This window comes from Crocodylus porosus, unplaced genomic scaffold, assembly GCF_001723895.1.
Source record: "Crocodylus porosus isolate Cpor-Errol unplaced genomic scaffold, CroPor_comp1, whole genome shotgun sequence".
Taxonomy (NCBI): Eukaryota; Metazoa; Chordata; order Crocodylia; family Crocodylidae; genus Crocodylus; species Crocodylus porosus.
This window is the reverse complement of record NW_017728925.1, coordinates 1,622,266-1,644,165: the sequence shown is the minus strand read 5'-3', so window position 1 is coordinate 1,644,165 and position 21,900 is coordinate 1,622,266. Positions and strand designations below refer to the sequence as shown.

At 45.0% G+C, this 21,900-nt stretch overlaps 1 protein-coding gene across 4 annotated transcripts in view; it reads left to right on the top strand.

The window, feature by feature from the left end:
- Window positions 1-20,225, top strand: part of NSMF (NMDA receptor synaptonuclear signaling and neuronal migration factor) — a 61,128-nt gene extending 40,903 nt beyond the window's left edge. For all 4 annotated transcript variants that reach the window (XM_019540517.1, XM_019540516.1, XM_019540518.1 and 1 more), the window contains 10 exons: window positions 1,256-1,308; window positions 3,112-3,201; window positions 4,651-4,772; window positions 6,961-7,044; window positions 8,370-8,403; window positions 8,917-8,987; window positions 11,533-11,612; window positions 13,685-13,787; window positions 14,151-14,226; window positions 17,087-20,225. In XM_019540517.1, the coding sequence (XP_019396062.1) occupies window positions 1,256-1,308; window positions 3,112-3,201; window positions 4,651-4,772; window positions 6,961-7,044; window positions 8,370-8,403; window positions 8,917-8,987; window positions 11,533-11,612; window positions 13,685-13,787; window positions 14,151-14,226; window positions 17,087-17,184 (811 nt within the window). In that variant the 3' untranslated portion in view covers window positions 17,185-20,225. The remainder of the gene's footprint in view (window positions 1-1,255; window positions 1,309-3,111; window positions 3,202-4,650; window positions 4,773-6,960; window positions 7,045-8,369; window positions 8,404-8,916; window positions 8,988-11,532; window positions 11,613-13,684; window positions 13,788-14,150; window positions 14,227-17,086) is intronic.
- The last annotated feature ends 1,675 nt before the right edge of the window (window positions 20,226-21,900 follow it).

Below are 21,900 nucleotides of genomic sequence, written 5' to 3'. Positions count from 1 at the left end.
GGGGGCATCAGCTTCATGAGGAATCCGAGTGCAGGTATCTCTTATAATCATTGGTGTGAGAGCTGGGTGTGAGGGGGAGCTGCACTGCAGAGATGGGCTGCTCTAATTTAACTGAGGATCAAAGTGAAGTCAAATGGAAGCATTTTTTGATGCAGTCCTCCCTATTGTCCATCCTCATGCCTTCCTTTCTGTGGATAAGATGCTCCATCTCCTGGACTTCTTTGGGTCAAGCATTGAAAGACTGGATAGGTGCTGTCTTGGCAAGTGGCTGTAAGCCTGCATGAGTCCACATCAGCCTCAAGGAGCCTGGAGTTGATGTAACCAACACTCAGAGAGGGCTGGAAAGGACTCCTATCTGTATTTGGCCCTGTCCTGGGCAGAGCTGCTGACAGGCAGAGTCTGTTTCGTACAGAATTGAGTATGGGGGATAGTAGCCACATATTAAGATCCTAACACATCCTTCTGTGGGTAGATACTGCCCCTGTATACTTGCCAGTCCCTCCATTTGGATCCCAGGGAGGAAGGTACATGTTCAGAGGCACTGTTAGCCAGATTAGTAAAACACTTGCCTCTGGGGAGCATTCCTGTTTCACTGGCCAGTGAAAGCCAACACTGGAAAGGACTGGTGTGATCTCTTCTAGCCTTTTCCTGTAGGGACCAGGACAGGATCCTTTCTGCTAGTTGCTAAGTCAATAACATCAGCAAATATGAACAATAGCAGTGTCTAAGACGATGCTCTAGAAATGGGCAGAGCTTATGAGCACGGTGCAGGCATGTAGCACAAGCATGGTAGGGGTAAGAAGCTTCTCCACACTTGCATGGCATCGTCTTTGGCAGAGGAGGAAGTGAGTGGTTGTATCTGCTCTCCATAAGGATGGGATGAGTAGCCAGTTCAGCAGGCAGTAGTCTCTTTGGCTGCCATAAGATGGAAGTAGAGTCGAAGCAACAAATCAAAGGAAAATGAATGAGGATGGTTGATAAACAGGAGCACAGTGGCACCAGCACTGCAGCCCACCAGAAATTCAAACACAGCCACATCCCCTAGTTGGCGAATACCCCCTGCCCCTGCCGCTGACCAAATGCAGCTAGAGTTGCTCCAGGAGTTTTGCTGAGCTTTGTGCCTCTGAATATAAATGCCTGAAAGGAAGGACAGGATCTTCCTATTCTCCCTCCACCAACTTGCTATTCCTTCTTGGGCCTGATTGTTGCTTAACACAGATCTTATTAGAGGTTTGCTTTTGCTTTTTTTCCCCAGGAACTTTCGGAAGCATTTGCGCATGGTCGGGAGCCGACGGGTGAAAGCACAAAGTAAGTGAGAACCCATAAGGCCTGGCTGTGAGGTGGAGGTCCTAGGCAGGGGCGGGCAATTATGTTGGGCAGAGAGCCACTTACTGAGTTTTGGCAAGCCATCAAGAGCTGCATAACAGGCAGCCCAGGGCAGTTAAATATTAATTTTCTAAATTTTTTAGGGGTCCCGCGGGCCGGATAGAATGGCCTGGTAGACCGCATCTGGCTCCCAGGCTGCATATTGCCCACCCCTGTCATAGGGTGAATGCTGATGGGATATTTGGTGTCAGTCATGTCAAAGGGTGAAAGCTGCTGGAGCATGAGGATGGGATGCCCTCTGGAATTACGCATTATTTTCATTCTCTTCCACTACATCTCTCACCCTGTTCCCTACCTCCTATCTAGCGCTGCCATTGCTGCTTGCCTTCAGACTCCAGCAGCTGAGAAGTCTGAGAGCTCAAGCTCACACCATTAACACCCCCCTGACATGTATAATTTAAGGTCTGCTCAGAGTGAATCACTGCTCCAAGTTGAGCATGCATTTCTCCTACTGCCTCTCCTTTCTTACACCCGTTGGGTGTGTTGCCTTTTGAAGTGCCTTCATTGATATCTGAGTAAGTTTCCACTCAAGTTTACAGGGTTCACCTCCTCTTGGGGCTATTGTTCCAGGCTGTCTGCAGGCCCAGGCAGACCTCCCTGTACTGGTAACACTCGGGTCATGTTTTCAAGTTTTGCTTCATACCTATAACTAGAGGCTTTTATTTATAAATGAAAGGTGAAGCCAGAAAACAACTGAGCAGTTGGTATGTACCTCTCATCCATACTCCCAGCTAGTCCTTCACATCCTCTGTATGGAAGTTCAGCTCAGGTCCTCCTTCACATACCCATTGGGGGTGCACCCCACATTTGGGTACAAAATGCAGCAAAGGGCAAGGTGTTTCTCAGATTCGCCTTGTGCAGCTTCTCACTGAACCCCTGTGCATCCAGCAAGACACCTCTTCCCTGGATACCTCTCCATGCATTTTCGGAGGAACTGGGGCTAGAACATTGGTCCTCCGCTGCTGAAATTACATGATTCAACCCCTTGAGTTAATGCAGGTTTCCCTGAGTCGGGAGTGGCAGTGAGTACCATGTCACCGTGCAGTATTATCCACCCAGGATTGGAACTGATGAGTTTTTTTAATTAAGTAAACTGTTGGGACATGCCATTTTATTGAGCCTGAAATGTTTTGTTGGAAAAATTTTGAACTTGTTGCGCTTGCACCAAATTGAAGGCAGGAATCTACAATACTGGATTCCTGTGTTTCTGGCAGCAAGCCCCAAGACCAGGGACCTGTGTTGACAAGGACTGAAGCTATGTGGCAGACCTGCCAAGTGGGTTGATAACTTGGGAGTTCTGGGTTTGCAATGCTTGGGCAAACCGGATGGACAGTCCCAGGGCCAAAGACCCTGTCGGAGAGGCCTGCAGTGCATCTGGACTTGCCAGAGTTTCCAGGCTCTCTGCCAGAGCTGGGAACCCAAAAGCCTTGGGAGCCCCAGCTCTAACCAGAGCTCATTTCTTGGTTCCTTGGCAGGATCCAACACTTGCCAACATAGCAGTTGTGCTTGAAAATGGGCACCACTGCTGGCAGCAAGGTAGAAGATGTACCCTTTTTATCACGTGGGGCAGACTCATGCTCGTCAAGTGGAAGACCACCTACGTGAGGGAGTTTCGGCAAAATTTAGCTTTGATGGGAACCTACTTACTGGGTGTTTTGTTTTGCTGACAGTGGCAGTGACAGTGGCTTTGGAATCTGTTAATATCCTGGTTTGGTTTTATCCTAGCATTTGCTGAACGGCGTGAGAGAAGCTTCAGCAGGTCCTGGAGCGACCCGACTCCCGTCAAAGCTGATTCCTTCCATGACTCTCGAGAAAGTGAGTTTTGAGTCCTTTGAGCTTCCTTCCATGGCCAAAGCTGCCCGCTGAGGCATTGATTGGAATCTCACTGGTGTGACTTGTCAGTGTCTTCTGTTTCCCTTTAGCTTTCCCAGAGCTAAGCAGATAACACATCATACGTGCACATGCATTCTTGTATTACCTTGTGTTACCCTGTAGTTGCAGAATGATTGCCCAGCAAAATAGTTTCCATATGCCTCTATAGACTTGTCACCCCTTCTTTTATCCCATGGAACTAAGTGCACTGCACTGATTTAACACACACTGTCTGTCAGGACTTCAAGGGGTACATCGATCACAATAGGGCCGTGCTGGAGCTCTTCATTGTGCACTGTTATACAAGGGCCCAGGAGCTATCATCAACATTTCCCAGGCTCCAGTGAGGGCTGGATTATGCTTTAAATTAATTAAACTGAAAAGGTCAGCCTAACACCCTGTGAATAAGCCAAGAATCAAGTCTTTATAAGCCTAATGGGCACAGTATTGTGAGTGGGGGAGAAGGAAGGTCCAAAACATGACCCGATTGTTCCATAACAGCCTCAATTTCTCCCCTGCCCTCAGATAACCTAGAAACTAATAGGAAGATGCACATAAATAGTGTGTTCTTCTCTGTGCCTAGCGTGAGATCCAGCACTGACCACTGCCCCTGGATTCTCGAAGTGCACAGAACGGGGCTCGTCTTGCTTAGTTCTCATGCACGAATCGCTGACTTCAGGGATGTCAGCCTTCGTTCCATGGCTAGCTCCTCTTGCTCAGTTATTCTGAAGTGTATTTTTCTCCATGAAGCATCCATCAGGCAAGGTAGCAAATCCTGGCCAGACGTTGTTGAGCTGCAGTGCTTTGTGTACCAGTCCTCATGCCACATAGCTTCTGGTGCAGCATCGGTCCTTTCCTTTCTGTGAGGCCAGAGTTCTCTGGGTTTGTCTTCTGAATGGCTGTAAAGGGATGGGACATAGCAGGTTAGCAGGTCCTAATAGTCCTATGTCTTCATTTCACCTGCCAATAAGTTCTAATCCTAGCGAGCCACATTCCCCACACCCCCCTGCAGCTCACCCATTTCAGACCCCATCATTTCTTCCATGACAGGCTGTTCTCTGTGGATCTCAGAGTGGTGTTTAATGCTGAGTACTCCGGAGTGACTGAATAACTAGAAAGTGCTACCATCACACTTTGAAACAAGATGGCTGTGTGCTTAATTGTTCTTCCCTAGATTATTTGTCTGCTAAAACATCAGTCAGCTTTGAAGGTCAGGTGTGGAGCTCTGGAACCACTGGTGACCCTTTTGGCTTGATTTGTGGATGAAGGCTCCAAGTCTAATGGCACATGACACAGTTAACAACTTAGTCACCCTCTCCAGAGCTGGAGAAAGCAAGGAGCCCTGCGGTTCGGTGTCCATTGTAATGCTCCTCTAATGCTGTCTCCTGGCAGGCCATGATCTCCAGGACTCCTGCTGTGCTCTGGAGGATGAATTTGACTTGAACTGGGAAGCAGAGAAGGAGCTTGAAGCTGCGGCATGTGATGGAGAGGACTTTGTTCCACCAAAAATAATGGTAAGGGCTCTTCCCCTCTTTGTTCCACCAAAAATAATGGTAAGGGCTCTTCCCCTCCACCCTCAAGTCTACCTCCCCACCACACATTTTTTCCTGTTCTGTGACTCACTCATCTTTTTTTCCTCAGTTGCTGCTCTTAGGACACAGACAGGTGACGAGTAGACCCCTCAGTCACCCCCGCACGTCCTCAGAACACAGCCAGGGGCACTGTGGCCTCCTACTGCATCAGTGGTGCATCCGAGGGAGGAGAGCTCACCCACCCACCCGAGCCTCGTGATGCAATCCAGACCCAGAGGTTCACCAGTCCACCTGCTCCAAATTTGTTCCCAGCACTTATTTTTGGACCTGCCAGAGATTGAGGTCTCAATAGGGGATACTGGGGAGAAATTCAAAGCAACCTTGTGGGTGAACTTCCAGCTCTGGAGGTTGGCAGCAGACTTAGGTGGATGGGGTGAGCTCAGAACCGTCTTCCCCAGGGCCTACCATTGATGTAGTAGAGACAAGCCTTCAGAGGCCAAGGGAGGTATCACTTGGACTCCAGGACCTGGATTATAGAGATATATACAAAGGAGATAGCCAAGCTTGACTGTAAGATCCTAGGGAAAACGTGCAAGGCTGGCAATTAGGAATCCCTCCTTTCCATCATTTTACTTGTAAACTGAGTGGGTTTGCCCTGGAGTCCCTGGGAAATGATAAACACACAGCTTGATAAGGTCCATTACGCTCTTTAAAATGTTTTTGTAGCCCAGACCCTTCCAGCCTTTTTTCCTGTTGTCTCTAGGTAGCCCCCTATATACTCTTTATAAATCCTGATGTACCCGCTCAGCCCTTACTCAGGCAAACTCCCATTGACCGTGCAAACGCTGAGCACAGAATGCAGAATGTAAGCTCTACAGATGAACAGAGGTGGCTTCTTGGGCAATAAGACTATGCCATGACCAGTGCTTCATCTGGACTGGTCCTTGCTTGGGTACTGTCTTCAGATTGCTGAGATATGGACTGTGGAGGCTAATGGAGGTTGCCTTTTCTTTATATTCCTACTCTGTATTCTTCCCGTGGCATCCCCACAGCAGTGTAGGTAGTTTTTCCCCCTGCATGTGGCGCTGGAGGTGAGGCAGCCTACTTTTCTGTTTTATAACTGCAGTTACAGTTTATCATGTCAGCAGCATTTTGTTGAGGAGACAGATCAGTGGAACATGATCTTCCTCTTACTTGAAATCATGGTGTAAATGAGGAGAGAATGGAGCTGTGGTAGCAGAGCCCTGATGCAGTGAGGCGCTCTGTGGCTGACAACGGGAGGATTCATCTTATTACAAATGCAGTAGCAGCAAAGATCATACTGACATTTCATCCCTTCACATTCATGCCTGCTGATGCCACAAATGGCCCGTGACAGGCAGGAAATTAACCACTCTGCTGTTCTCCCACTCTGCTGTGAGCCCCACCAGTGCCCCCGCTCAGCTTGGTGACTGGGCTGATGCTTCAGCTGTGCTCCAGGCACTTGGTAAACATTGGCCAGGTGCAGCTGACTTCCTCCCTCTGTTGTTGCCCATGCTTGGCTTGCTCAGCTAGAGCACACTCAGCTCCCTTGATATAGCAGGGATGCAGGAAAGCAGGCTGGGAGCGGGGAGGTTTGGTGACGTGCAGCTGCTGAAGCGGACTAGAAGGGGGCACAGCAGGAGCAGAATGGGCCTCACAGGAGCATGACCAGGATATTTCTGTTAACTGGATCAGTAGATTTACTGACAAGCCGCTTGTGTGAGTGTGAATAGAGGTGGAGATAGGGGTCTTAGCTTTCCCCTACTACCAATTATTCAGCTTGCCTTGGGGGCCTAATTAATGCCATGACAGGACCTGGCCTATAAATAAAGGCTTGTGCTGCACCCCTGACTTCACTGCACAAAGTGCTTGGGTTCCTTAAACTCTGCCTTTACTTTTTCTACCACGTCCCAGTTGGTTTCCATGCCTGAGGAAGAACAGGGTAAAAAGATAGCCTCTTTAAACAGGTTATTGCTAAACCCAAAAGAAATGTTTGTTTTGGGTGACCAAGGAGACATAGTATGTAATATGGATGTAGACAGCCCACTTCCCAGAATGAAGTGCCTGCTTATGGTTCCCTTGTGCTTCTGCTCAGACACCATTGCTGTTTCACCTTATGACCCATTTGCACGTCTTATTTCCTTCTCAGCTCATTTCTTCCAAAGTCCCAAAAGCCGAGTACATCCCGACAATCATCCGCAGGGATGACCCCTCCATCATCCCTATTCTCTATGTGAGTATTTCTGCCCTATACATGCTGTTCAGGTATCAAAACACTGGGGTGTTATGCTTCGATTCTGGCGCATAGTGGGCCTTATAATGTCTCAGAAAAACCAGCACACCATTTGGCACAGAAGACAAATATCTGCTCAAGAGAGACCCAGCATTAGGTCAGACTCATTGGCAGAGCCCCGAGGGGAGCCCAGAATTGGAAAGTCTTGTAATTTATGAAGTATAGGTTCATCTGTATACACAAATGTTAAACCACAGGAGCCCCATCTCAGAAAATACTGTTCTGGAGCCCTGGCTGTGTGCTGTGTGCCACTCTTACTATCTTTTGTTTATATTCACATGGGGCATGGCTACACAATCAAATTACTGAGAGATGAGAGAAGGTGTAAATTTACAGTGCATCAGATACTCTGTGGTAAGTACTTATGCACACACAGGTGCCCCACAAAATATGTGAAGTAGCTCGCTCCTCAGTAAGTCAGTGGAATAGCAGATGTGTCATTAATTCACACCCTAGCTCAGCTGGTGGTAATTTGTTTATGTAGCCAGAGCTTTAGCTTTGCAAGTGGATTTGTTGCTGTGCTAACACAAGGTTTCTACTCATGGCGCGTTTGCAGTGAAAGCTGAGTTCCACTGCCCCTCTTTACCAACGTAGTTCATGAGAGTCGCAATCAAGTCTGGGGTCTTATTGTAACCTGGCCCTGGTCCTCCTTTTTTTTGTTAAAGGATGTTTATAATACAGCGTAACCTCCTGAATCCAGATGTAAAAATCCGGACTTCTCAAAAATCTGGCACTTTTTAAAAATACACTACGTCAGGGAGTAGCAGCAGCCGGTCCCGCAGCAGAGGGCGAAGCTTGCACGTGGTGACTGCCTCTGCCATCCTCCACTCTGTGTTGCCGCTCCACGACCGGCTGCCGCTCCGGGTTCAAAAATCTGGAATTTTCAAATTTCCAGCAGGTGCTCGGTCCCGAGCACGCCGGATTTATGAGGTTATATTATATATAACATTATTTAGCTGTATAGGACCTCGGCTACATGTCTGCTTGGAGCTATGAGGTGGCTGATGAAATAGAGGCTGGGGCTCACCGTGCTACAAACTGTAACTGGTTTTGAGGGCATTTTACCTAGGTCCCTTGGCTTGGTATATAACCTAGGTCCCTTGGCTTGGCAGGCATTTCTGTCATGTTGAGTGAGGCCACGCAATTTGTCTAATTGAACTCCAGCTTATTTGCTTACCCCTTAGTGAAACACTGCACAGTGCTGCATGAAAAGAGATGACAAGCAATTAAAATGTGTTTGAAATGTCCTTCTTGTTCATTTCTAGGATCATGAACATGCCACCTTTGAAGACATTCTTGGTATGCTTTGTTTTCTTTTTCACCCTCTCCTTCATAGAGCACTTTCCATCAGTAGAGCTCAGACTGCTTTACAGAGGAGTGTAGTATCATTATCCTTCTTTTGTAGATGGAGAAGCTGAGGTACAGGGAGGTCATCTCATAGGCCACTGACAAAATTGGGAATAGGGCCCAAGTCTTCCGAGTCCTGGCACAGTGCTTCTAATGACTCGGTCTCATTATACGCGGTTCCATTCTGCTCTTCCTGCTTTGTAAATCCTGCACTGGCTTTCTGATTTCTGCAAGGCTACAAAACATGGGGCTGATTCAAAATCAGCCTGAAATGGGGGTCCTTTGCACCACTCAGATTCAGGTCATGGTGCCTTACTAAACAAATGCAGATGAGTGCTAGTAAATATATCTTCTGTAGAAGAGCCACAGTGTGTAGACACAAGTGAGTGTTCATGAATGTATCTTGTGTATCTTTTCCATTTTCTATTTGGCTCACTCACTGGTACTGTTCCTACTTTTCTACAGAGGAAATAGAGAAGAAGCTGAACATTTATCGGAAGGGCTGCAAGATCTGGAAGATGCTGATTTTCTGTCAGGTACATGAAAGCATTGATGCCCTTGGCACTTTGTTAAAAAACAGTGTTTTCTACAGGGACAAATTAAGTACAAAAAACAATATTCTAAAGCCAGTCTGCAGCAGGTTTTATTAAAGTAATCACATCTATCCAATTCCCATTTCACATCCATCGACCAGCAAGTGTCCTCAGCTCACTATGACGGCAGCAGAGAAAATTTGTCTTAGCACAGCAAAAGCTTAGGCATTGGAAGCTTTTCATCTTCTTTCAAGAAAGCCCTTGCAAGCTGACCTCTGAGAAGGCCTCCTGAGGAAGCTCACAGAAAAAGGAGCAAGTATTTAGAGTCTGATAGTTATTTATTGTTTTCATAAAGCTTCCTGCATTTTGCTTTCATATAGAAACAGAAAAATATTGGATCAGGCAGGGGTCCATCTAGCCCAGTAGGGTGGTTGTGGGCATGGCCAGATCCAGATGCTCCAGGGGGCATTAGAGGAAGTGTTGATAAGCAGTTTAAATGGGCAGATAAAGGGTGAGATTCCTCTTAGCCTTCATTCAGGTACTCAGTTAGGAGTGGGAAGCTATAAGGAAGCCTTCCGCTTTGCATGTGGCTTTTGTAAGAGCTGAGCAGGATTGTAGACCCCATACTTTGGAGCACAAGGGCTGTTTCTCAAGAGTCCTTCATGCCTTGGGGAAAGAGGGGGAGGAAAAAGCGAAGTGTAGGTTGAGACATTGTTCCGCCTCTATCTGTGTGTGTATGGGACGTGGTCCCTCTCTCAGGCAGAAGTCCTTCTGGTGGTGCTCATGGAAGAGAAGGGCACATTATATATAAGACCCCAAAGCGTTTTTTTCATGTTTTATTCAGCTGTTGGTCGAAGGTCTGTCCTCAGTGGCCCTTCAGGCTGGCATGGTAAAACATACAACAGGGTGAGCTTTCCACTATGCTCAGTTGCCTTTAATTCTCCAGACTGGTTAGCCGTGCACTCATTTTGGCTTGGTCAGCTGGGGGCTGCTGAACACAAATCCAGAGCAAGACTCAAACTTGCACTTCTGGCTCCTCAATGAGATACCTGAATTACTCTGCTGTTACCCATACCTCAGCTATTACTTGAGAAAGTTGCCATTCAAATCAGTAGCAATAATTCCTGACTAAGGACAGAGCAAAAATTGCATGGAGAATATAGGATGTTAATGTTTATTCTTTGTTATATGGACACAGCTGTAATTCAAATCATGAGTCCTGACCAATGTATTTTCAAGCTGCTAACCAGTGTGTTACTTCCAGAGACTCTTGGTCAACTCCTAGTAATTAGAGGGTAGTAACCAATGACTCAATGTCTGGTTGGCAGCTGGTATCAAGTGGAGTGCCCCAGGGGTTGGTCCTGGGGGCCAGTTTTGTTCAATGTCTTCATCAGTGGCCTGGAACATGGTACAGAGTGCACCCTCATCAAATTTGCAGATGACACTGAGTTGGAGGGAGTAGTAGATACGTGGGAGGGTCGGGCTAGAATTCAGAGTGACACAGACAAATTGGAGGATTGGGCCAAAAGGGATTTTATGAGGTTCAACAAAGACAAGTGGAGAGCCCTGTACTTCAGATAAAACAATCCCATGCACCAGTGCAGGCTGGGGGCTGACTGGCTGGGAAGCAGCTCTGCAGAAAAGGACCGGGGGGGGTTACAGTGAACAATAAGCAGCATGCCCTTGTTGCAAGGAAGGCTAACAGTATACTGGGCTGCATTGGTAGGTGTGTTGCCAGCCGGTCCAGGGAAGTGATTATTCTCCTTTATTCAGCACTGGTGAGGCCACATCTGGGCCCCCCACTGCAGAAAGGTTGTGGACAAATTGGAGAGAGTCCAGTGGAGGACAACAAAAATGGTTCTGGGGCTGGCAGACATGACTTATGAGGAGAGGCTGAGTGAACAGGGCTTAGTTAGTCTAGTGAAGAGAAGACTGAGAGAGGATTTAATAGCAGCCTTCAACTATCTGAAGGGAGGTTTGAAGGAAGATGGCTGTAGACTGTTCTCAGTGGTAGCAGATAACAGAACAAGGAGCAATGGTTTCAAGTTGTAGCAAGGGAAGTTTAGGTTAGATATTAGGAAGAATTTTCTCAGTAGGAGGATAGTAAAACACTGGAAGAGGTTGCCTAGAGAGGTGGTGGAATTTTATGCTTGGAGGTTTTTAAGACCCAACTAGACGAAGCTTTTGCTGGGATGATCTAGTTGGGGATGGTCCTGCTTTGAGCAGGGAGTTGGACAAGATGACCTCCTCAAATCCCTTCCAACCCTAATTTTCTGTGATTCTAGCTCTTTTCCCCCCACTCTTTGGAGAGCCCCATTGCTCATTCCTTTGTCTGGGGCAAGGTCAACCTGATGCAGGACTTTTAGTATTAGCTGCAGAATGGAGAGCCCATTGTATCTGCTCTGCCCTCCCAAGGGGCATCTCAAAACAGTTGTATAGAACTCTAGATATGAGAGTGAGATGCACATGTGCACGCGCACACACACACACGGCTTGTTCAATCTTCTGGGATCAGGGTAGTTTGCTATGTCTACCTTTATCCTTGCAGGGAGGTCCTGGCCACTTATACTTGTTGAAAAACAAAGTTGCCACCTTTGCCAAAGTGGAGAAGGAGGAAGATATGATCCTGTGAGTTGCTTTATGACTTTCCATGCTTGTGTTGAAGTGTCTTTGATCTGTTTGCCTCTGATCTGTTTGCATGGTAATACCAAGGGAGTTGGTGCTGGCTCAGCTTAAGTCCTGTCTGCTGGTAGTGTCTGTCTGGGCCCTTAATTACTATACTTGGACCACCAAAATCGCAGTAAACAGCCTTGTACCTAAACAATGAGGCTGTCAAGGAACCAGTCAGTGTTACTTTTTATGGCTTTATCTGAAGTTCTTGGGTGAAGCCTTGCAAAGAAGTTTGCATAGCTTCACTCTCTAAAACTCGTGGGTCTAACGTGAAATATGCAGAATCTGTGTCGGGAGGGAGAGAGAGGTGGGGAAACTGAAGGAAATGGATGAATGGGGAAATAATTAAAATAAACTAACTTCAGACAAAAATTGAAATGAAAATAACTTGTAATCAGTCTTGAGGAACAATGAGCATGGCGGCATTGTCCTGTGTAATGGAGGCAGAGATTCTGGGTGTAGAAGTTTTCTGGGACAAAATGCCATTTCTTGCCACAGGTGAATAATTCCACAAGCTTTGCTCTGGGAACTCTGCACTGCAGCTGATCCAGAGCAATAGACTGAAAGTGTATGCAGGGGCTCTCTTCTGCTGCAGGCAGGTGACACCCAACTTATGGACAGGGGCAGCACAGGCATATAGGGTTTCTTGTGGGAAATCTTACAAAATAGCTTAGGAGATGAGAGGTTTGGGTACCTTGCAGGGTTGGCCCTACCTTGGCCTCTCTAGGGCTGGGCTAGTTTCTGGGCACTGTGCAAACATGTATTTAGATGATCATGCGCAAAGGAGATGGATTAAAATGCTTACCAGATTTACTTGATTCTAAGACAAGGTGGTTTTTTTTAATTAGCATGAGGAAAAATGACCCTTGTCTTATAATCATGTACAAGGAAATTTCACAAATTACATTGCCTATCATTAAAATGCTGCCAAACGCACCATGTGTTCAGCAATGGAAACCAACTCTAAAGCTGAGTAAATGCAGCTAAAACTGAGCGTCACTATAAAATATATGTTCTTAATATTTCATTTCAAGGGACATATTGGTTTCAGATTCAGTTAGGCAAAGCGCAGTAGTCAGGTTCCAAATTTCAACTGATCAGAGTTCAGTCATTCACGTCTCTGGCTCTGTCATTGCTCTGTTGCCTCCTCTCTCAGCCTGGCACATACGTTTAGTGCGGCCACACCCTGTGTGGTGATCCCATAGCTCAGCAGTGCTCAGTATGTGTATATACTCCAAATAGGGATTTGGGGTCAACTGTATGCATGTCGTGGTTCACCGTGGCTTGAAACGCTGTTGTCTCTGGCGAAGCCCAGCCCAGTGAACTGTGCACTAAATCATGAACCTTTTGGCTTTGAACTACTGGATGCCTGCCATGATTCTGAGAATATTTGAAGCCCCAGGCTGAAGGGTATGGGAGATAGGATACTTGCCAGTGGTAGCACTGCAAAGACTTGAATGACTAGTGGATAGAATTTGGAACTGATTTGTGATTTGTCTAATTTGCCCTGAGACGTGACATTTATATATATCTATATATCTATCTATATCTATCTATCTGTCTATCTATAGATAGATAGATAGATAGATAGATACTTGTGCTAAAACTTGGAGGAGCTTGAAAAAAGGTAACATGCATCAGTTCTGGATGAACTAAGTATGTGGGTGCTACAAGCAAATTGCTACAGTCATGTTTAATTTCAAGGTCATTGTCTTCAAATTTACTCCTCACTTTGACATGCTCAGAAAGAGCAGGGTCTGACAGCAAGGAAAAGGGGAAGCGGTTACCAAGGGGAAAAGTTGGGGGGAAGCAAAGAGGCTGTTTGATCTCCCAGATTTATTTTCCCTGCTATAGCAGTGGGAAGGGGACCAGTTCAAGGCAAACCGATAATTGCATTCTGTACCTGTAAAATTATAACGAATTTATAAATTTTCCATATATAGAATCTAATTATTGGGTAGTCACCTTATAATCAGGGTTGTCTTGTATTTGAATAAATATGGTATTTTATTTCCTTATGTTTCTTCCAGCTTCTGGAAGAAGCTAAGCCGACTGATGAGCAAAATCAACCCTGAGCCAAATCTCATTCACATCATGGGCTGCTACGTTCTGGGAAACCCCAATGGGGAGAAGGTAAGGGCTCCCTGGGGCACCACTGGGGGCTCTCAGTGGATGAATCTACTGCAGTGTCACAGAGCCCAGCACCTTGGCTGAATGCCTTCTCCTCTCACAGTAAGGGCTGGGGTGCTCTCTTTACAGTCCCACTTCTCTATGGATTTACCTGCTCTGCAGATGTTGTGCATCCCAGAGAAGGCAGTAAGTATGTGCACAGCTCCTGAGGTCCAATGCAGGCTAAAGTAAAGGGCAGAGTCTAGCTGTTTTAAAGTGTCTTGGTTCTCTCTTCTCATGCTTTCATTTGCCCTCCTAGCAAGTCATTTAACTTTAAGCATCTCTTTGGGTTCAGCTCCAAACTTTTAATATCTTTTTTCATTTCAGCTATTTCAGAATCTGAAAAATCTAATGAATCCTTATAGGGTTGCCTTTGAGTCTCCACTTGAACTCTCAGCTCAAGGTAATTTCTTTTGCCATAAACGCTAGTGGGTGAGTGTGTGGGTAAGTGTGTGTATGTGTTCCTTATGCGTAACTGCCTCGGGAAAGGATCACCTTCCCAAAGCACCAGTGAAATTGTTTATGCCCTACCACAAAAAAGAAGTCATTTGGTCTTTCTTTTGGTTTTAATAACCTCATTGTTTGTTTGTCTGTTGGTTTTATCTCTCTTATTCTTCTCCCATCCTTGCTTTGTTTTCCTTTTAATTATATCCATTGTTACATTTGCAGCTAGCTAGCCTTCTCCAGAGCTAATGCCAATGGCAGATCAACAAAAATTTTCCATAACTAATATGACCCCCCTGTGGTTATAGTTTAGGAGATGCGTTATGTTACTGGAGCATGCTGGAGTCAATAGGAGAGAAATTCATGTGCAGCTGGGAGTGGAATGTGGTCCTTAAGGATGTTTGTGGTCGTTTATCCTCCACAGGATACTGAAGCCAGCACGAATGCCATACTGGCTTCCTTTGTCAACCAAGGACTTGAAGATAACTCATCTTTGTATAGATGCTTTTTCCTGTATTTTGAGAGAGTTTAGAAGCTACCGTGCTTTCCCTTTCCCTCATGTGACACGTGCGTTGTGATTTTGAGCTCTCTGCTCCATTTGGAATCTTTGTTCTCCTGGGATGACCTTGTGCAGCGTTACTCTATACACACGCTACGCATTTTACTGCTGGACCAGGCAGCTTTGGGACTAGAGTCTAGTTCCCATAGTCCTTTTCGTAGAGACATGGAATAGATTGGGCACAGAGGCTGAACCCATAAAATGACTCAGGCCCAGCTTCTAGTAAAGGAAGCCTGCATAGTTTATAGTGTCTTTAGTTAATTAGAGCATCTCGGCCTTGAAGGTTCTCAGCGTCACCTTCAAGGAGCATTAAGGGCAATAGGTAGGGAGCTACTCAATTTGCAGTGTCACAGATTTCACAGAAATCGCAAGATCAGATATTGTCTATGAAATGTCCAAGAAATCCAGCAAAAAATATTTACTAAAAATAAAATGCTGGCCCCCCAGGGGCACACAACAGACAGCCCTCTCGGCCAGTCAGCAGTGAGGGGTGGCACTGTATGACCAACAGTCCTCTCAACCAATCAGCAAGGGGCAGGGCCACTGGGACCCCTCAGTCAATCAGAGGCATGGGAGGGGCCTCACCCAGATAAGCCCGTGAAAACAGCCTCACGATCTGTCCAAGAAATTGGCTGCCTGCCTCTTCAATGTGGGTAGATCCCTAGCAATAAGGCTGACTCAGCAAAGTGCTTACTTCCCCCTGACCATTTTTGAGGACATCTTTTACTCCCACTGATTTTAATGGAACACCCTTGCAGGGAGGGGCTGTATGTAGCATTTTGTAGGAAGCACTATGCACCTCCTGCGTAGGGTGGGCCATCAAGCTTCAAAGTGCATGCCCAGGATCCACAGTGAAGCCACGCAGCTGTGCAGGCGAAGCAGCTATTCATGCAGGCAAGTCGTTAAATGTCAATTTTGTACACAGCCTGGCAGGAACGACTGCGAGTTCTGTGAAGAATACGTTATGTGAGTGGTGTCTAGCAGACTGATGCTTGGCTCCATGGGGAAATGGGGGTGGAGGCTGTATTATCATTTCCCCATCATGATAAATCTGGAATACACGAACAATGTAACGACTCTAATCCCTTGCTACCCATCACAGAGTCATCTCAAACTGATCTTAATCAGCTTTGAAAGAGAAAATCCCTTCCCTGCCTTCTGCCTTTTATAGTCTAGGATTGTTTATTCTGTGTTTTGTTGGATATTTTTGCTTTTGCCCAGCTGCATTGGCCAGCCCCAGCCTTAGCCCCTGTGAGGGTTTCTGTGAAGTTGCTGTCCAGTGAAGTAGTTTAGTCAGAGATACAAAAGCCGTTCACACAAAAAGCCAAATCAAACTCTTCACTATGGAAAACAGATGTGGTCAGTTAGCATAGCCTTTTGCCTTACAAATTCCCTGTAACCTAGGGAAACTAGACCTAACATAAGCCTGAAGAAAATCCATTTTACAGTGCTTTTCAGGTGAGGAGAAGGCTCTGTGTTACCAGCCCCCAGATTCCCCTCCCGCCTGGTTTTGGTTCTCAAATTCTTGTTGGGTTTGTGGTAAGACCCAGATATGGGATCTCTCACGGATCGGGTTGTAGAGCTACAGTGAGTTATGCTGTGTCCCCATCAGCAGGGAACCTGGTTTTCCCTGATTTAAAAAAAAAATCCCTAATTTTCGGTGTGAAAAAAGTAAACCCAAATCTGGATTTTTCCAGGATTAAAATGAAACACCACTGTCTGTCTGTCTGTATTAGTGACATTTCATTTTAATCACGGAAAAATGTGGATTTGGAGTTACCTTTTTAAACTGAAAATTAAGGATTTTTTTAAACTGGAGAAAACCAGTTCCCTGCTCATCAGCCACTGATGGTCACCTTGGCTGGCAGTCTGTGTAGAGCGCCCAAGAACTGAATGGGACACAGAGACAGAGCTCTATTTCCCCTCCCAATCGCCAGTGGAGGCACAAAGGCAAGCACTTGTAGGAAGAGAAGCCCTTATTGCAGCTCTTTGAGGCAGCTCCAGTTTTGAGGACAAATAATCGGATCATTACCTTCCTGGGCATTTTCAGACCGGGCGAGGGAGATCCTGGACAAATGATAACTGTTATCAGTGTCCTTCTGGGAAACATGCAGATGAACTCTTCCAGCAGGATGAGGAGGAGGTGTTTACATGAAATGGTTGGGATTGATTTTGTCGGCTGCTACAGTCTGTTTGGTCTTTGCTCTGCCCATTGCACGGCTGTGGTAACCTCTGCCCTTTGTCTTCATTCTTCTCCTAGGTAAGCAAATGATTGAGACTTACTTTGACTTCCGCCTTTACCGCCTCTGGAAGACCCGCCAGCACTCCAAACTGTTGGATTATGATGACATTTTATGAGCTGGAGAAGACTTTACAAGAGGAGGTTGATCATCAGTATTTGAGAAGTCATGCTTGCTGCAGAGAGACTTTTTATTGGTAGGAGGAGCCCTTTGAATCCCTGCAGGAGGCAGTGGTGCTGAAGGGATAGAAGGAGGAGCAGCCAGAAATTTACCAGGAGGAAAGTCTGTCCGACAAAGACAAAGACTGAGACTCGAAGAGGATGGTTTGACACCTCATACACCTCAGGCCAGAGCCATAGTCTCTCAGAAAGAGCTGTGTGAAAAGGGGACATGATGGAGTTCCTTGCAGGACTGAGCTGTTTTGGGTCATGTTGGGCCAGAATCGATTCCAGGTCCTTTTAAAGACATTTAGAGCTCAGGTTTTCTTAAAATAAAAATAAAAATAAATAATCCTTGCACTACAGAAAAGCAGTGACTTAAGCACAGAGCTAGAAGAGTGGGAGCTTCCCAGTGGCTCCATTTGCTGTGCAAAGGAACTCTGAAGGCAAGGAATGCCATGCTTACTCCTGCAAGCTTTGATCAAGAAGGTTCAGAAACTTAATGTGAATATATATTGAAACAGAATTGAAGTTTAACTTTTTTTGGGATTAATAGAAAATAAGTGCAATTTTTATAAAATAGAGGGGGGGAAACCCCTCCAATATTTAAATAGTTAAAAAATAACACATCAGTAACCAATAGATGAGGTATTTTTGGTCTGCTTGAAAATATATTCAAAATAGTAATATATCTTCTGTAGACATATTTAATCACCAGCAACATGGTTTTAACATAACTTAGCAGACTCTGCATGTCTGCTACATTGATCAATCCTGTTTGTTTTTTCTCTTTAATTTCAGAGTAGCTGTGTTGCACTAATTGTATGTGTTCTCACAAATGTATATTTCTCCTCCAGTTAGACATGACTTTGTTACTTTATCTTTGCTGCTTACAAAACTAGCTGATTTTAGTTTTGCTGAATTTTTAAGTTAGAAATACAGTGTGTGACTGAGGGGAATCTTGGTCCGTTTCATTCAGATTTGATCACGAATGAGAAGCCAATAGCCATGTTAAGGATTTGTCATTTCAGTCTACTGCTGCCTTTTGATAGATGAAGTCTTCTTCCAGATAGCAGTGTGGAGCAGAGGATTATCTGAATACGAGAAATCCTCAAAAGAGATTTATATGCAAAGGCATTTAAAAGAATTAAATGAAATGCTTCTTGAAGTTTGTAGCATTGGTTAGTAGCACAATTTTGGTTCTCTCCCCGTTCATGTAGTTGCCAGTGGCTGACTTGTAATTCTAGCGATACATCAACCCACTTGTAGATCTCAGCTCTCCCGTCCAAATCCTTCATGTTTGGGACAAATGGATTACATAGCTCTTATTTGTGAGCAGCTATGCTTTTAAAATCCAGATTTGTGCTTAATATCTTTGAAGATATATTTTGGAATATATTTACTTTTTCTTTTTTAGTCTTCTAGTCTCCTGTGTGTATAAGGGACAAATATTATTGTAGTCTCCACAGGTCACCCTGGCTATTTTGGGAGATTACACAATATGTTTCTCAGAGAAGTAAAATATGCTGGAGAATAACCAGGTAGAGTTACCTTGGTCTCCTGATTTATTAGTGTCTAAAACTAGTTGGTTGTGCAGTGAAGAAAAAAAATACATGTACAAACCTTCCTTTGAATAGTTAAGAAAGAACGTTTGTTCTGATCTGTAGAATATCCCTTTTCCTTTCCCTTCCCCGTGTGTTATTGTAACATTGGGGAGCAGGCCTCTGGCTAAAACTGCTGAACCATGTACATTAATGACATTTTTATAGCAAACCTTTAAGAAATAATATACATATAGTAGGTAAGTAACTGGTGGGGGGTGGGGATATTTTGCAATCACTGAAAATTAACATGCCAAACCAAATAGCTCAAAGATCTCCTCTTGAAAATTCTGTAGAGCCTTTATGAGCAGCTCTCAAAAAAATTGACCTCTCTGCCAGTTGGTGCCAGGCTGACCTTAGGGTGGTTTGTAAGCAGCTGTTCACTGAGGGGATGACTCCTGTTCTGGTTGACCATGTTACAGGTTTTCAGACTTCATCAAAGAGGATGTTTGGCACTACCCTGGTGCTTTTGGAAGAACATGCCAGTGTGGGTTTTTTGGTTTTTTTTTAAAGATATATATTAGTGAACTAATATTTGGCATGCTAACTTGTCTTAGCTGCACTACTGGCAGTTAGGTGTTGTATGTGCTATCATAGCAAAGAGGATGTATTAATTATGTTAGCGAAAGGACAGTGACAGGATTAAAACTTTGATACAAAATTGCATCCCTCCGTGACCCTCTCACTTCCTAGTTTGCTTGGATGGTTTGGGCTGTTGCTTACATTGTTAAATGAAGAATGAGAAAATGCTCCCTCTTTCTCTTGTTCAAAGTAAAACCCCACTTCAGTGAACCTGGTAGCATGAATGTAGCATTGTGGGAACTATTGAAAAACCTATATAGCTCTGAAAGGACCCATTTATATATACACACTATGGTTATTTATTATGTCACTATTGTATATCTATAATGATTGAGCACTTGTAGAACTAAGGTTGCCGTAGAAAGATAGATTGTACAGTTGCATAACTTATCCTTTATGGAGATGTATGTTTGAATGAATGTTACAGACTGTTTTACTGGTCCAATTGACTATAGCATAGTATACTGAGAAATATTGAATGCGTTTCTCTCTTTTCCAAAGACATATATCCCACACGCCTTTGTGATATTATGCCATGAACAGATTATTTTCTTTGTCGTGATCATTCAACAAAAAGGATGAACTGTTCTAAAGGCTCTAATTGGGAAGACAGGCTGGAGATTTTATATCTACTGTCTTTCAAACTTTTAAAGTCCCTTGTGCTAATAACACTTCTGAATTTAACAATGTTGAAAGAAGAAACTGTTTCTTCCTTCACCTTTAACTGGTTGATCCTTCTGAGTGGCTGGTTGGACAGGAAGGAACCAGCAATGTATAGGATGCAGAAAATGTTTGTAGCTATTTAGGACTTAGATTTTTTTTAAAAAAGTAGATAAGGGGATACTTTTCACTGGACCAACGCATCAAGAGCTGCACTCCCTGGAGTGTATATTCATTAGTCAATACTCGGAGGGAAATTGACATGCTGCAGAAGGCCGGTTCTCATTCTGTGAACTGTTAGATCCATCTCAGCTACTTACTGGGCACATCTACATGTGCTATTAAGGCAGTTGAATAAACTCTGGCACATTTTGTACCAGAGTGTATTGCTCCCAGGCATGCTATTTGAATATGTGCCCAGGACTGCAGCATGTTGAGCCCCTGGCTGGTAGGTGGTCCTGGGGTCAGCCTGCCAGCCTGGGGCTGCTCTGACCTGGCTCATCATGCTGGCAGGGGTTGGCTGGGGCATGAGGGTGCTTTAGTGCAGGGCTAGCCAGCAGGCAGCCTCCACACTGAAGTACCCTCTTGCCCCAGCCAGCCCCATCAGCATCTATATGTGCATTGCAGCAAAGTAAATAGCTCCACCATAGGACAGTACTTGTGTCTGGCAGTGCTATCCTACTGCAGAGTTAATTAGTTTACTCTGTCCTAATAACATTGCATGTGTAGATGGTGACATTTTTACTGTGGAGTTAATTATGCAACTCTGCAATAAAGGTCTCATGTAGATGTGCCCACTGAGGGTTAGAGCGGCCTAGGAAATGCAAAGGTCCAGAGCAGGTGAGTCCTGCCCCAGGGTGCATATTGTTTAGTCTGGGCTGATAAGATGCTATGGGTATGCTTTCATTGATTTGATGAGTGCACCATCAAAAGGGTGTCATTCCACTTACCAAATGTTCCTTTCAATTTAAAACAATAGGCTTTTTAAAATAGCGGTCTGTTTTAAGCCATGAAAACTGTTTAAAAATGAGTCCCCTTTTTAACTGTACATGTATATAGTTTTATAATTGTTATTTGAATATTCTTGGTGGAACCCACTTCTAATAAGCATTAATTACACTGACACTGTTTGTAGTGGAATTGAGCTCAAGTCCCTAACTGCTGCACCATATTTCAGTTGTCTTTAACTCTTCACGTGTCTTGTCCACACTGAGCATTTTGCCCTGATGCTATACGCAACTTACCTCCACCAAAGGAAGTGCTAATGTAGACCAACCATTGGCATCTGAACTCCTGTTCTGTCCAGACCTGCTCTGATCACAGCTAGATAAAACCATGATAATGTGTTAGCACGTTGTTTACTCTGGCACTGTGGGAATGCACTAGGTTAGTGTAGTTGTTGGAAAAGTCAACAGTAAACTCAGAATAGGTGCAGTGTATAGAGAACCATTTTTCCATGGTAAAGGGTTTCAGAGATGCTAATCCCTTTGGGATGCAGAAGTTATCTCATGCTGTTAGGTGTTAAGAGCTGCTTTCCAAGGGGATTTTCACATCCTCCTCCTATTCTCCCTTATGTGCAATGGCCAGTTGGGAGAGGAAAATAGAAGCTTCTGCTTCCCCATTGGTAGAGAAATAAAAAGGAGCCTTGAAATAGCTGCTCCAAGGAGGAAAAGAAGCTATGGCTTCCCAGACGAATCCACAGCCGCAACTCCTCACCCTGCAGCTATCAGCACCTCTTGCAGATGGTTTCCACTTATGAGGTAGTCCTCTCTGGGTCATTACCATAAAACCCACCTGTAGTGAAACTTCTGGGTGGGAAAGCCAAGTATCCAG